The 14,187-nt window shown below is 40.0% G+C and overlaps 1 protein-coding gene across 3 annotated transcripts in view; it reads right to left on the bottom strand.

The window, feature by feature from the left end:
• LIMCH1 (LIM and calponin homology domains 1) overlaps positions 1 to 14,187 on the bottom strand; it is a 197,735-nt gene that overhangs the window by 105,770 nt on the left and 77,778 nt on the right. For all 3 annotated transcript variants that reach the window (XM_088131210.1, XM_088131208.1, XM_088131209.1), the window contains exon 2: positions 13,223 to 13,293. In XM_088131210.1, the coding sequence (XP_087987336.1) occupies positions 13,223 to 13,293 (71 nt within the window). The remainder of the gene's footprint in view (positions 1 to 13,222; positions 13,294 to 14,187) is intronic.

Here is a 14,187-nt window from a genome sequence, read left to right as displayed (position 1 = left end):
GAGGTTTAAAATTGGAATATTCAAAACTATAATGGGAAAGACTTGTGAATATATTCCCACTGGTAGGAGAGCCATCAGACTAGTCTTAGTAAGGGCTACTTGCATCCTTCATCCATAATAAAGTGTACTCCAAAGCCACTGAGGCCTTGTCCACATTTTTCCATGGTTAATTATTTAAATGATCATGTGGCCAGCTGAAAATGGACTGCTGGTTTCTTGATTCCATTACTTGCAAGAAATTAATGCATGATGAATTCTCACAACCAAGTGATTACTTGACCAACTGCCTGGCAGGGACCAGACCATTGTTTTCCCACTATTAGTGGCAGCAAATCATTTGGGGATAACAGGACAAGGTATGAAGGCCATATGAAGGGGTAAATGTGCATGTTTGTGTGCACAATCTCAACATGGCAACCTGTAGGACATTAGGACATGGAAAGAGTGACCACCCATGTTCTAGTCCTATCAAATAAAAGATTCATGAAACTGCAGTTCTGCTTGAAAGGATACAAAACCTTTAGGAGGTAGCTTTAAATGCTCATGAAACAGTAACTTACAGCAGAGTCATTATTAAAGTAGTCATATGATTACCAATAGCAGCCTCTTTTGAAAAGGCAAATTATAACATCTTGAAAGAATTCAGCAGGGAGAAGATATTTAAATCTTTCCTGTCAACCCATACAAGATCTGAGTTTTTAATAAATATTGTCAATACTCTGGTTAAGTCTACCTTTTAAACTATTACGGCTATAAGTTTGCTCTAATAAAAAGAAAACACCAGCAGAGATCTTCGATAATCTGAATTACCACCCAGTATCATATACTGTGCTTCTTATATACTTCTGCAGAACTATGTCATATGCCAAGGGTTAAATATACATTTTTTTCCAAAAATGTATATATTCCTGTCAGACAATGTACAAAATGAAAAATTCATTAAATATTATACAAAATATAAATACTGTATAAAATGTAACATACAGTGATAATGTAGTGTATATGTGACATACAATGATAATGTAGTACTACATACAAATGTAATGCTATAGACCAAACGTGTACAATAAAAATTGCAAACAGCATCACCATGGGTTCTCAAATGCTAAGGCAAATAAACCTTTTTCAGCATTAAGTTTAAAGTGTAAACTTTGGGTTATAGCACCCAAAATCCAAAACACAACATTAAGAATAGGATCAGTCTTTACTTGAGAATATTGGGATTTCTCCAGACCATGTCTACTTTCCTTTCTTATACATGGATGTTGATCCTTTTGCTAGTTAAGGTTCTTTATCACCTTGAACTTTCAAAATTAAGGAAATTATTGAAGGATGAACCCCAAAAATAGTCCAAAAGAAACTTCTTGGGATCCAAGTGATGTAATATGTTCTTTAAGATGCCTAATGTCAATAGAAACAAACAATAATTTGTTAGGAATCTAGAGTTATCACAGATTGTTCTACTCACCCAGCGAAAGTTTCCATAGTGGAAAACACCACAGAAGGGGACAGAAAATGGCAAAATTTGGCCAGATCTTTATGGATGTACAAACTATTAAACTTGATTGCAATATTCCCCCCAAGTTTCAGGCACAAACACACAAAAAAGAAAGTTCTGGTGGCCTTAATACAAATGCCAAATGTCAGGAGCTGCGTGAAATAAATCTTTTAAAAATGTTTGTGTTGGCCTCACTTAGGGTTAAATCAGAGGTGAAGAGGAAGAGAAAGGGAGGGCTCCATATTTCTAAGGGCAGGAAATGAAAAGTGTGGTTAGACCACCACAACTCACAAAGGTGGACAAAGACGTGTGAGAAAGCAAGAAGAGCAGGAAGACAGAGAACAAAATGTGTTGCTATTCAGCTCTTTGCTTTACGCACCAGCAAAATAGGCCTGGAATTCTTTTTCTTACACATACTAGCTCCAAAAATAAATAACTTTCTGAAATAGTGGAACAAAGAGTTTTTGATTTCCACAGAAGTAGTTACGACTGATGTTTGTAGAGAAAAGAACTCAAATCTTGTAGCTTTAAACTAATCAGCTTTCATGGACCTCAATCCACTGCATTAGATGTAGCATCTGATCAAATGAACTGAGATCTGTAACATCTTACATGATTGCAAATGTGTAAATGTTAAACGCACTACTCTTTAAGATGTCACAAGACACTTCGTTGTTTCTGAGCTAAATTGAGAATCTTTTGCATGGCCCTTCTACTCTAAAACAAAGTGGATCTTTATTCAGACCTAAATTAAAACTATGTTTATTAAGTACAGGAAATATATAAATACAATAGATAAGTAGAATACATTGGCTACCATATCTGAGCTACAAATCTCCAGAGGATAGCAAAGTATCAGAGTTCTCTGCATCTCTTTGTTACCATCTAGTGGTTCTCTGGAGTTCTGCAATGCTGGTAGCCTCAGAATACACAAATACACAATCTCTAAAATACACAAATACTAGGTACTGAGTCATTGGTAAGGGGCTTTGTTTTGAAAGAAGTCATGGCCCTTTTGGACACAGCTTCACCGAAACAAAGAAGCAAATGGATGAGGAGCTTGCTAAGACTAATTCGGAAGAAGAGACAGCCCTAGTATAGAATTCACAGAATCATCTCCCACCATTTCGTATCATGTATTTCTGGACTACTACCCTGACAAAATTACATATTCTCGAAGTCTACAAGAATATAAATGACATTGGGTTGAGATTCAAATGGGATAAGTTGAGGACTGCTAAACCTCAACAAAGAGCATCAAGGGACTAATGGTCTACTTGAGTGCCAGGAGTTTCTCCTAAGCAGTCCTGCATTGTGGTTCAGGATAATTTTTACCTACTGGGCTTGCTGGAAGCCAGGCAGTTCTGCATAAAGCCTCTACCTAAAACTAGCCAGGGATAGAAACAGCACTAACAATACAGTGATGTTTTGTGGTCTCTGAGCCATGAACTTGAATCTTACAGCTTACTTCCAGAAGATCTGAGGTATCCTACCACCTAGACCCAAACTTTGTTTCTCAGTCCTTTAAACTTGCTATTAGTACTCTACCCAGATATCTTGAATTCTGGGATGTTTTTTGACATGTCTTCCTGCTGATTCTGTTGTAAGAAATACATGATTGTTTGTTTGTTTATTTTAAATAAGCTTTAGCCTGAGAGCTTGTGGCTGAAAACTTAAGACACAACAGTATCACCACTGAAGAAACCAGAATGAGAAGTAGGTATGGTTTTGGGAATGTTGGGAATGTAAAGTTTGAATTCCCAAAGTCCAGTTTCTAACTGCCTTAGGGCAAATAATCTCAACTAAACCCAATTGTGAAGAAAGGCAATTGTGAAGTTCCTTTGAGATTAAAGTTTCATGCCTCCAAATATTTAATGGCATATGGCCATCTTTCAAAAACTGCTCCAACAAAATAAGCACTGATGCTCATTTTCAAATCACTAAAAATACATGGCTATATTTAGAACCCAGTCTGGATACTCTACTTGGTTCGTGAAGAGGAGTTTGGACATTCTCTTCTGAACGACATTACCCTGTACTGAAAAATGTACTGAAAGAAACATAAATATTTGCTTCTAGCCATTTATAGGATAATTGTTTTTTGCAACCATGGAATTTAAAGGGGAATGAAAAGAATTCTTTGAAAACTACTGCAGTTGTTTCAATATGGGGTGATGTGGCCCCTCCTAGATGCACGGTCACATTCTGGGTCACTTGCGGTTAAATTCACACCTAAGGTTACTAATACAAGGATCACTGATACCAGGTCTCTAAGAAATAGTATCTCCAGTTTATCAGCCTAAGCTGATCAAAGACCTCACTTGTCATTGAGGTCTTATAGCTATCCAACATCAAAGCTGGATTAAGAAGGAGGCCTATGTTGTAAATCTTGTCCTGAAGCGTGAGTGTGATCCCATCGATCTCAGAGGCATCTCCTAATTCTACAAGTCCACCCTTGGAATATTATATCCAGTCCTATAAAATCTGCAGAATAAGAGTTGAGTAAAGCATATCCAAGCACAAACTTTCTGTTGATCTTCTGCAACCTCTTTAAGATTATGTTTCATTTCAGCAAACATTTAACTATTTAAATAAATAAACAAAATCTTTCCCCAGAAAGAAACCTTCTTTCTGTATTCAAATGTTGAATTATTTGGAACCAAACTGCCTACAAGGATAAACTTTTAGTACTGACAAACACACGTCTACATGTTCTTTTTTTAAAAGAGACCATAAATAAAATAAGATGATGAAAACAGATGGCAGTTAATGATAGAACAGATCATTAGAAAGCACAACACTGTTTGATTGATCTAGTTTTCCACAACAATAGTTAAATGTAACTTCCAATATTTGATCTGGAAGAAATGTTTGGAATGAATGATGGACGAATGAAATTGTGTCAAACTGCTGAGGTGCATCAGCCACAGGGCTTGAGGGTTATTTATTTATTTAAAAGGTTTATGTGGTTGCCCACTGAAAAACACAACTCACAACAACCATAAGAATGAGAGAACAATTAAAACAACTCCAGAAACAAAAACCTGGTACCTCAGCCATCCTCCTGGGATGCATCCAACAGAACAATCTACGAGCTCCCACATCCTATCCCAGCACTTGGGGGAAGAGCCAGCTCTTTGTGGCCTTCTAGAAGGCTAAAAGGGTGGCGGCATGCCAGGTGCCACGGAGAAGGGTGTTCCGTGGGGCAGGGGCTGCTACAGAAAAGGCATGCTTCATAGGTCCCACTAGATGGCAGCATTTAAGGGAAGGGACCTGGAGCGTACCCACTCTATCCGACCTGGTGGGACAGGCAGATACTCTTGGGAGAGGTGGTCCTGAAAATAACGTGGTCCCATGCCATGTAGGGCTTTAAATGCGATAACCAGCACCCTGAATTGCACCCAGTGCAGTTCGTGCAACAGCAATGTAATATGGGCAACGGGTGCCTAACACTGCACACACCACCACATTCTGGACCAGCTGTAATTTCTGAGTGGCCTTCCAGGCTGGTCCCATGTAGAGCACATTGTAGTAGTCCAACTGGGAAGTGACCAGGACATGAATGACTGTGAGCGATGGAAGCAGTTGGTGTGCAAGATGAATTGGCTTGAACAGAAGGAGCCAGTTCCTAAGTGGTGTCAGTTCAAAATCAGATACCACCCCACACAAAGCTACATTTCTCATTTCTAACTTCAAAATTCTGGAATATTTCAAAGGGAAAGCAATACGATAACAACAATAATACCATCGTTATCTTTGGGAAACGCCAGAGCATGGAAAGAAGCAAGTGACAGAGAAGATGGTCTTTGTACTGGACAAAGTGCCTTGAAAATCAAAATGGCCAGCCTGGCCGTCCGAGTCGCAGCATCTAGGGACTAAGTAGGGCTATCAGATCTGGACCACCAGGTGGTACCAAAGCCAAACAGAAAATTCTGACTCTGCTGCCTGCTAGCGGCTAAGTGGATTTCTGCAGACTAGATCTGGTAGTCCTACACAGAAGGCCTTCATATGGCACTGCCTCATTTTCAGACTCAATGTCATTGATCGCTATCTGACTTCAAATTGTTGGCTATAATGGCTTTATTTTTATTTTTCAATTACTTGATGGCTTTCAAGGGACCGCCTCTCCCCAGTCTCATCTACCCATCCCATCAGAACTGGCAGGAAGGGCATGTTGCGGGTCCCGTCTATGAAGGAACGTCCCCTGACGGGACCCAGGAGGAGAGCCTTTTCTGCTGTGGCACCCGCCCTCATTGTGCCCCCGAGATCAGACCGGCCCCGACTTCGCCGGCCTTCTGGAAGGGCCTAAAGACATGGCTTTGCCATCTGGTCTGGGGATCTAGTAGCACTGGTGTGGAATATAATCTCCTGTAGATTATATTTTTTAAATGGTGTTTATGATTTTTAATTATTTTTGTTGTTATGTTTTTGGTTATTTTATTCTATTGTTTTTTACTTTGTATGCCACTCAGAGTCATGTATGTGAGATGGGTGGCTATATAAATTTACCAAACAAATGAATAAATAATGGCACAAAGGACCTTCTGTCTGTACATCTGAAATCTGGCATTTTGCATAAAAAGGGCAATTACTGCTTCAAATGCCATTGAGTCTGGTTCCAGAACAACAAAAGCTAGCACCAGGATTTAAAGAAACACAGCAAACAGCCATACCTGGAGCTATGAAATTGGGCCAGCTTCACACTATCACAAATTCTAGAATACCTACAGCTTTCATTTTGTCTTGTCCCAAGTTAGAAAGAAAAGAAAAGGAGAACCACTAGTATTTCTCCCTGTGAACTGGGGTATCTCCTTAGGTCAGAAGGGAGCTCTGAACCAAACCTTATGATCCATTTACATTCTACTACAAACAGACTCAAACTCTATGCTACAAAATATTCTGTGTTTTTTCTCCCTTTCCTTATGATTGCCCTATGAAAAACTACAATTCTTCAGATGAGGGCAACAGGCTAGAACAGGCTAGTGACTGCTGAGAAATTAGTTGTGGGTAAGTTAGGAAGGGCAGCCAAACTATGCCCATTATAAGGCAGCTTGGAGGCAACGTTTCTGGAAACGCAACCCATCGCAGCCACTTTTTATTTGAAGAGCATTTTTAAAAGCAGTTGATGGTATGACCATTCCTTCAAAGAGAGAAAAAAATTACACATTCCCATAGGAAAGTGCAAGTACCCCTTTGGATCCTAGCCTTATTAGGAAAAACAATTCAGTCTTTGGCTGGTGTGGGTCTTCCAGGCTGTGTGGCCGTGGTCTTGAAGTCTTGTTTCCTAACGTTTCACCAGCACCTGTGACCAGCATCTTCACAGTACAAGAGCACTTCTCTCTATGCCCAGGGTGAAGTGACCCTTCTGTGGGTATTTATAGAGATCTGGGGGGGGTGTGGGTGGGGTTGGGTTACTGAGTGGCTGCTTGTTTTGGAGTCAGCATCTGTGTGTATTTTCCTGGGGATTAGGCAGGGTTTTTTCTTCTACTGAATTGTTAACAAGGGGCTGCTGGGGGTGATTAGCAAGTTCATTGTGTGAACTGTTCACATGTCCTGGTGGTTGAGCTGAGTTCGTTGACCTTTTGCAGGCTGTATTTTTCAGGACTGGTAGCCAGGTTTTGTTGATTTTTAGACTCTCCTCTTTTTTATTGAAACTGTGCTGGTGTTTGTGAATCTCAATGGCTTCCCGGTATAGCCTGGTATAGTGGCTGTTGGTGTTGTCCAGTATCTCTGTGTTTTGAAACAATAAAAAAGAGGAGAGTCTAAAAATCAACAAAACCTGGCTACCAATCCTGAAAAATACAGCCTGCAAAAGGTCAACGAACTCAGCTCAACCACCAGGACATGTGAACAGTTCACACAATGAACTTGCTAATCACCCCCAGCAGCCCCTCGTTAATGATTCAGTAGAAGAAAAAACCCTGCCTAATCCCCAGGAAGATACACACAGATGCTGACTCCAAAACAAGCAGCCACTCAGTAACCCAACCCCCCCACCCCCCCCAGATCTCTATAAATACCCACAGAAGGGTCACTTCACCCTGGGCACAGAGAGAAGTGCTCCTGCACTCTGAAGATGCTGGTCACAGGTGCTGGTGAAATGTTAGGAAACAAGACTTCAAGACCACGGCCACACAGCCCGGAAGACCCACACCAGCCATTGTATGCCGGCCGTGAAAGCCTTCGACAATACAAATTCAGTCTTTCTTTTTCCCTTTCCGTCCCCCAACTATATTCTTCCCAGGTTTTAACACAGAAAGCCATTTTGTCTGAAACTTTTCAGGTTGCACTTTGATAGACAACATTCTCTTGCTGCTTTGGCTCTGGACCCAAGATCAAATTATAATATTCCTCATATCTGGTGCAAGACAGAACAGGTTCCTATTCTGGCCAGGGTCCTTGTCTGAATTTAGATTTTCATCCTCAATGAAACTCAGCATCTTCCTCCAGGCTAGACACCAGACAAATCCATGAAGCCAAGAACAGTTTGTTGTTCAAATATCCAGCAGTATAAATTTTCTAAAAGTGTCAAGTGTTTGTCATTTAATGGCATGGGTCATCCGTATTCTTCCTATGAGAACAAGTACTGAGCTTATGCATATGAACAAATGTTCCTAAAATAACAAAATCAAGCTAATAATCTAGTTGAAAACAAATACTTCCCTTACTAGAAACTGTACATCAGTGTTTCTCAACCTTGGCAACTTGAAGATGGGTGTCTTCAACTCCCAGAATTCCCCAGCCCACTCCTAGAATTGAAGGAGGAGAATTGATGGGTTGAAGTCTACCCATCTTCAAGCTGGCAAAGTTGAGAAACACTGTTGAATGTGTTGTACAGCTACTCTTAATCTTATGCAGAAATAAACTGAAAAGTATCAAACATACTTGACCCTGGATAAATTTAAACATGTGTAAATGGGAGTGAAAACCTTTCCCAAGTAACAACATGAGAGGCATACTTGACTTCATACCTCCAACCCACTTATACATCAAATATACACTTAGCACACACTAGAAAACAAGTTCTACTTCCATTCCTCCATTCATTCTGAAACCAGACTTTTCCTCTCCTCTTAATCTCCCTTTTCCATGTATAAAATTGTACTAATATAGTTCTGGAACGTACAAGAGGAAATTATAACACACGCTGCACGCAAAAGCTAACATATACTGTTACTGGCATTACTATATGCAGCCCTAAAAACTCAAATACTATTCTAGCTCACTCATCAGTGAGCCGGCAATAGTATGTATTTTACATATGTATTTTACGTTCATAATACCTTGGTTTGTGAAAATATTTGGTTAGAGATCTTAGACAATAAATAATCAGCATAACTTTTAGAGCTATGCAAGTTGTAATGCCATAAATATGCTTTGTGAACTGCTATATGTATCTATTGCTTGGTTAACTCAAGATACATATAGATTTACTTTCCAGTTTTCAATTGCCTACTTGGTTTTTAATTTCAATCTATTTTAACGCTCCTTCTAAAAGGCCTGTGAAGGCTGTTTTGAGATCTTATTAATTTTTTTTAAAGGGGAAATTATTAAAATAGATTCCTGTGATAGTGGGCAGGTACAGCTGTGCACGGCAATCTTCTTCAACCTGATACCCTCCAGAAATGTGGAAATGCATATTTCATCATTATCATGACCTTATCATCATTCTTAATCATTAAGCAGCAAGTCCAATAAACATAGAGGGCATAAGATTAGGGGAGCCCAGGATACATTCTGCAGTCGCTTCATGTTGTAATTTATTATTCTACAGACCATTTCTCTTCCAGCATGCAAGTGTTTGGTCCAGATGATTCACAGAAGGAGAATTGTACACCTGGATTTAAAATAATCTTGGAGCCACTTCGACATTGCTGATGGGAGAAGTCTTCTCTAACAGAGAGGAATCCATCTTTCCCTGCCAGATTCATAACATATTAAAAAAGTTTTGACTCTCAGACTAAGGGAATCTGTTACAATGCTTATAGAAGACAGGTGTCTCTACATGCGTATGAATTTTCTAGGGAAAACCTAGTTCCAGAGAAACGTTTCCCCTCTGCAAAGAAGGCTGTCTCCTGCCATTGCTATAGGCCTGGCTCAAAAACAAGCACAATTTATCAAGATATACAGGAGCACAGTATCAATTCACTCCAGGTCTTCTTCTTAATTTTGAATTATGTTTCATGTAACTGGTTTTGGACGACTGCTATTGAATTTAGGTTATAATCACCATTTATCACCAATTTTCAGCCCTTTCATTTTTATGATTGTTTTTAATCATGCTACATCTCTGCTAGAGAAGACAGTTGGCGGCCACACTGGAAAGGATCAGAAGAGGAAAGCTGAGAAAAAGGGAGAGCTGCTGAATCTCATCACAAAAGTAAGTCTCCACAGAAAACAGTTTTGCCCATTTATAAAAAAAAGTTGGCAAAACTGCAACATAGGAAGAGAAGTAGGAAGAGTTGGGTGCTTGTAACTTACACTGCAGTAACACTAACTTAAGCTAATCTAGACGCCCATGGAGAACTGCTATTATATTATCTGGCACACAATGGCGATTCCTACTAAAATTGCTGCATATAGTAATAATCACTCCAAATCACTGTGCCAGAAGCCATGAAATCATTTTTTAGAAAACAAAAAAGGTCAGCACTTACGTACATCTGGCTTAACAATAAGAACTGGTCATATTTTTTAAAAAGCAGAAATAAATCTTTTTTAAACCCAAGAAGGATAATGTCTCAAGAAAGTTTTCACACTTGCAGATTTCAATTCCATTGTCTATACTATAACGCATATATTACTTTCTCAGACATGCTTTCAAGTAAGTTAAAAAGAACCTGCCAAATTTTACATAAGTAGGCTCTTTATGCTTCATGTGGGACATGCATAATGTGGAGCAGAACAGAGAATGAAACAAAGGGAGTAATTTCTCCACCCTTCTCTTTTCAATCAGAAGTTCCAAGTAGAAAAACTCAAACGGGAAGATTTACAGGTGCCTTAAGCCCAGTTGCATAGCACTTATGGGTAAGACTCAGTTATTCTGAGACAACCTGAAAAACTGCCACATTTTTAGCTGGGACTGCATAGCAATAACCCTTCCTCCCGCATTAACCAGAATGCAAGATGTTTCATATATCCCACGTACATAACAGCTGCAAACAAGCCATTGCACCCAGTTGCTCAGCATGGCACAAACAGAGCACTATTGCTTCTGATCAGCAGGGTATAATTAAAAAAAAAAAAAACTTTTGTGATGACTTCATAGGAAGGAAATAAACAGTGCTAAGAAACAACAGCGCACGTGGGAAGCCATCCATAACAAGGATGAGTGCAGCTTTAAGGACTCTACAGTAGAGCTCCGGGTATCTCAGGCAAGAATCTCCCCCTTCCTCAGAAAAAAGAGCTGTAGGGTACTAAAGGTAGTAAAGGAGAAAGTCCTCCTTCTACCCATTCCTCTTCTGGAAGAGGAAATCTTGAAGCGGCATCATGTTTTTCCTTCCTTTTCCTCAAGCAAGTATTGCTTCACCCATTCCTACTCCAGTGGTGATGGGAGTTTGCTGGTTTGGTCATGTGTTGTCCTCCAATTAGCTAGGAACGGAGCAGCCAAATTCAGAAGCTGGGGAAGGCGTGGATCCTTGTTCCCTCACCCGGGAGAACTCACCATCTCTGCCCCTCAAAGAAAAAAGAGCCGGAGTTCTTTATGACTGGAGATGGCATTCGTACACTTCTCCATGACATAACAGAACCCTAATAATCCCAACCGAGACTGACTTGGGAATATACAATCCTTAACTGATCTATCGCAGTAGACTTCTGACAACACATGACCAAACCAGCAAACTTCCATCACCACTGGAGTAGGAATGGGTGAAGCAATACTTGCTTGAGGAAAAGGAAGGAAAAACAAGGGGATTCCTTGATGCTGCTTCAAGATCTCCTCTTCCAGACCATTTCCATTATAGGAGTTGCACCTGTTACCTTGGCAGCAACAGTACATCATCAGTCTACAGCCTTCTGATATGTATTTAATTTAAACTGCATTTTCAAGATACCAAATGATTCTCTGGTTGCTCAAATGCACCCGTGGTATGGGGTGACTCTACTGGAAATCCTGGAACAGGGGAAAAACTGAAGATTACAAGAGATGAACCCCTACTTTCACTTTAATGGCAAGTACATCTACCATAAAGATGTACCTGAAATGTCCCCCTGCCCTAATTCTCATGGGAGCATGAAAACACCCTAATTTTCATAATGTAAGTAGGAAGTGCTGAGGGCAGTTGTTTTCAAATGGGAAGCCAATTTCTGAGCCTTGTTCAGCATTGTTTAAGTAAGAAGAATAAAGAGTTATTGTTCTCCAGACATTCCTAGAATGCTCTTAGGATTTAAAGTCATTCTCATGGGCATTTTAACATGGCTTGGAAAGGCAGATAATCTTGTTTTGGATTCAGGAAACTACAAGTATTTCTTAAACATAAAGCTTGCACTGCAGCTTCAAGTAGGCTCAAGGCTCTGTCTCCAGAAACATCCAGAGGACTCAACGTTGACATTTGCCCCATCATGTGAGGCATTGATCCTGGGCTGAAAACAAGGAAGGCAGGGCATGTGAGGGCCATGTACACTTTTCTGGCTTTTGAAAGAAACGTTCATCTGGCAAGCTACTTACTGTGTGCAGAATGGAAATGAGTTATCCACCAGACCTTGTACTTCCCGAACCATTTTTTGTTAAAAAGATTACCAGAGTATTTATGTTCATATGGATTTTTAAAAATAAAAAATAGCAGATCAGTACAGAAGAAAGACAAAATGGATTTCAACAGTGGAATATGTATAGACCAAAAAGGAACTTTTTGGTCCAGTAGGGATCATCCCATCCACTATCAGCTACAATATGTAGCTTTGCCCTAATCATTACAATCCTGTTCTCTAGAGCATTTTAATTTTCCCCTACATGATTGGATGACAGTCACTCTTAAAATGGAATAAGGATTCAACATAGGCTAAGAACTGGTTTGCCCATCTGTTCTGGTTGAGCCCAGGGACTGAAGGCTTTTGACTTTTCTTCAGTCCACAAAATCCGACTGTCCCTATCTATATATTCCCATTTTCAGCTCTTTTTGCTGCAATTCTAGAAATTCTGGGAACTATTTTATAGAATCCACAGTAAAGCAGCCATATGGAAATCTAATCATACTGATTCTTTCTGCTCTGAAGAATGCTTCTGTGCAAGAGATGAGTCCTAGTATTAAATAATATCATACTATATTTGAAAGTCTCCCTTGTGAACCTTATGAAGAAATATATTATATCCAGAATGGTAGAATTCCCACCAGATGTACATGGGGGTGTTTAGAAAACACACCATGATCATCCAATTCCTAAACATGCAACAGATTGAATGATGATCCATAGTTATTTGTTTTGGCTAAACTTGTTTAAGTTGGAGGTCTTCCACTCAAGACGTTTCCTTTGGCTTGAGGTCAGCTGACTCCTACTAGCAAATCTGTACAGCAACGTCTGGGAAAGTGACTGTTTTTAGCAAAACCTACCACAATCTGCATTTTAGCACATGCTGGGGGGCAATTTAGGCACCTGGTGAAACATTCCCAAAGCCAAACTTTTAAGAATGGTGAGGTACATCCTCAACATTACATGCAAGTTTACATATACTGTTATGAAGACTTTATAAAGGGAACTTAAAACAAAGAGTTCATTACTTACTCACACAGCAGCACACCATTTTCTAATCCCGATCGAAAATGTTTATCACCAAAGGTTTTTCTTGTTACTTGCTGTAAAAGAAGAGAGGGGGAATTCATTGGTTATAGGAAACAGGTTTGTTTCTGGATAAATACAAGCCCAACAGCAGATCTTTCTCCTACATGGCACGATCTGAATGTGGTGGACTATCCTTATTAAACCCAGCCAGCATGGTGGTGAGGGGAACTTTGGGGAACGCTGAGTGGATGTTTGGGGAATATCAGAACAAAATGTTTGGCCACAGTTTAGACTATGGCTGCATTCACACCAAAACTGACTCTATCATTTTTTCCAACCGAAATGCCACGCGTTAGGCTCCCACCCCAGGCTTTTCTCTGCTGATCCAGAGCTATGGAAAGCCCTGCCTTTGCAGCCTCATGACCACAAACAAACACACAGAAAAAGCACAGCATCTCATAATCATATCTCACATTCAAGGGAAGCTGGAGCCATTTGCCAAATCTTTGATAAGGTTTACAAAACAAAGAAAAACAGGAAAAGGCTGCTTTTCGCGTGATGTCATGATTAAAATCAAGACCCCAAAGCTAAATGCAATTGCCATTGCATCTATATTTGCAAAAAAATAAAAATAAAAATAAAAAAAAGTATGAAGTTGTTTTCTTGGCTACATTTTAACAGGCTACGTCCCTTTCCCAATGTGGAACTACGCTAGGGCTGGGCAGTGTTCATAAATGAAATGTGCTTCGGCACAAAGCAGTTCGAAGGAGGGCTATGATCTAAGCAAACCCTTCAAGGGAAGCAGCTTTGCGCGCTGCCCTGCATCAGACTCTTGTGCCCATTCCAGCAAACTGAATGGGAAATCAGTCACGTTAGTACAAACTAGGGCTCAGAACTCAACTCTGGGGCCCAGTATTATTTGCTCAGATGGCAAAGTGAAGCCATAGCTCTTGGTCTCCCACTTGGTT

This window comes from Python bivittatus, unplaced genomic scaffold, assembly GCF_059951505.1.
Source record: "Python bivittatus isolate LINGU-HERP-01145 unplaced genomic scaffold, Pbiv_v1 ctg000970_np1212, whole genome shotgun sequence".
Lineage (NCBI taxonomy): Eukaryota > Metazoa > Chordata > Lepidosauria > Squamata > Pythonidae > Python > Python bivittatus.
The sequence above is the reverse complement of the archived record's forward strand: the minus strand, read 5'-3'. Positions and strand labels throughout refer to the sequence as shown.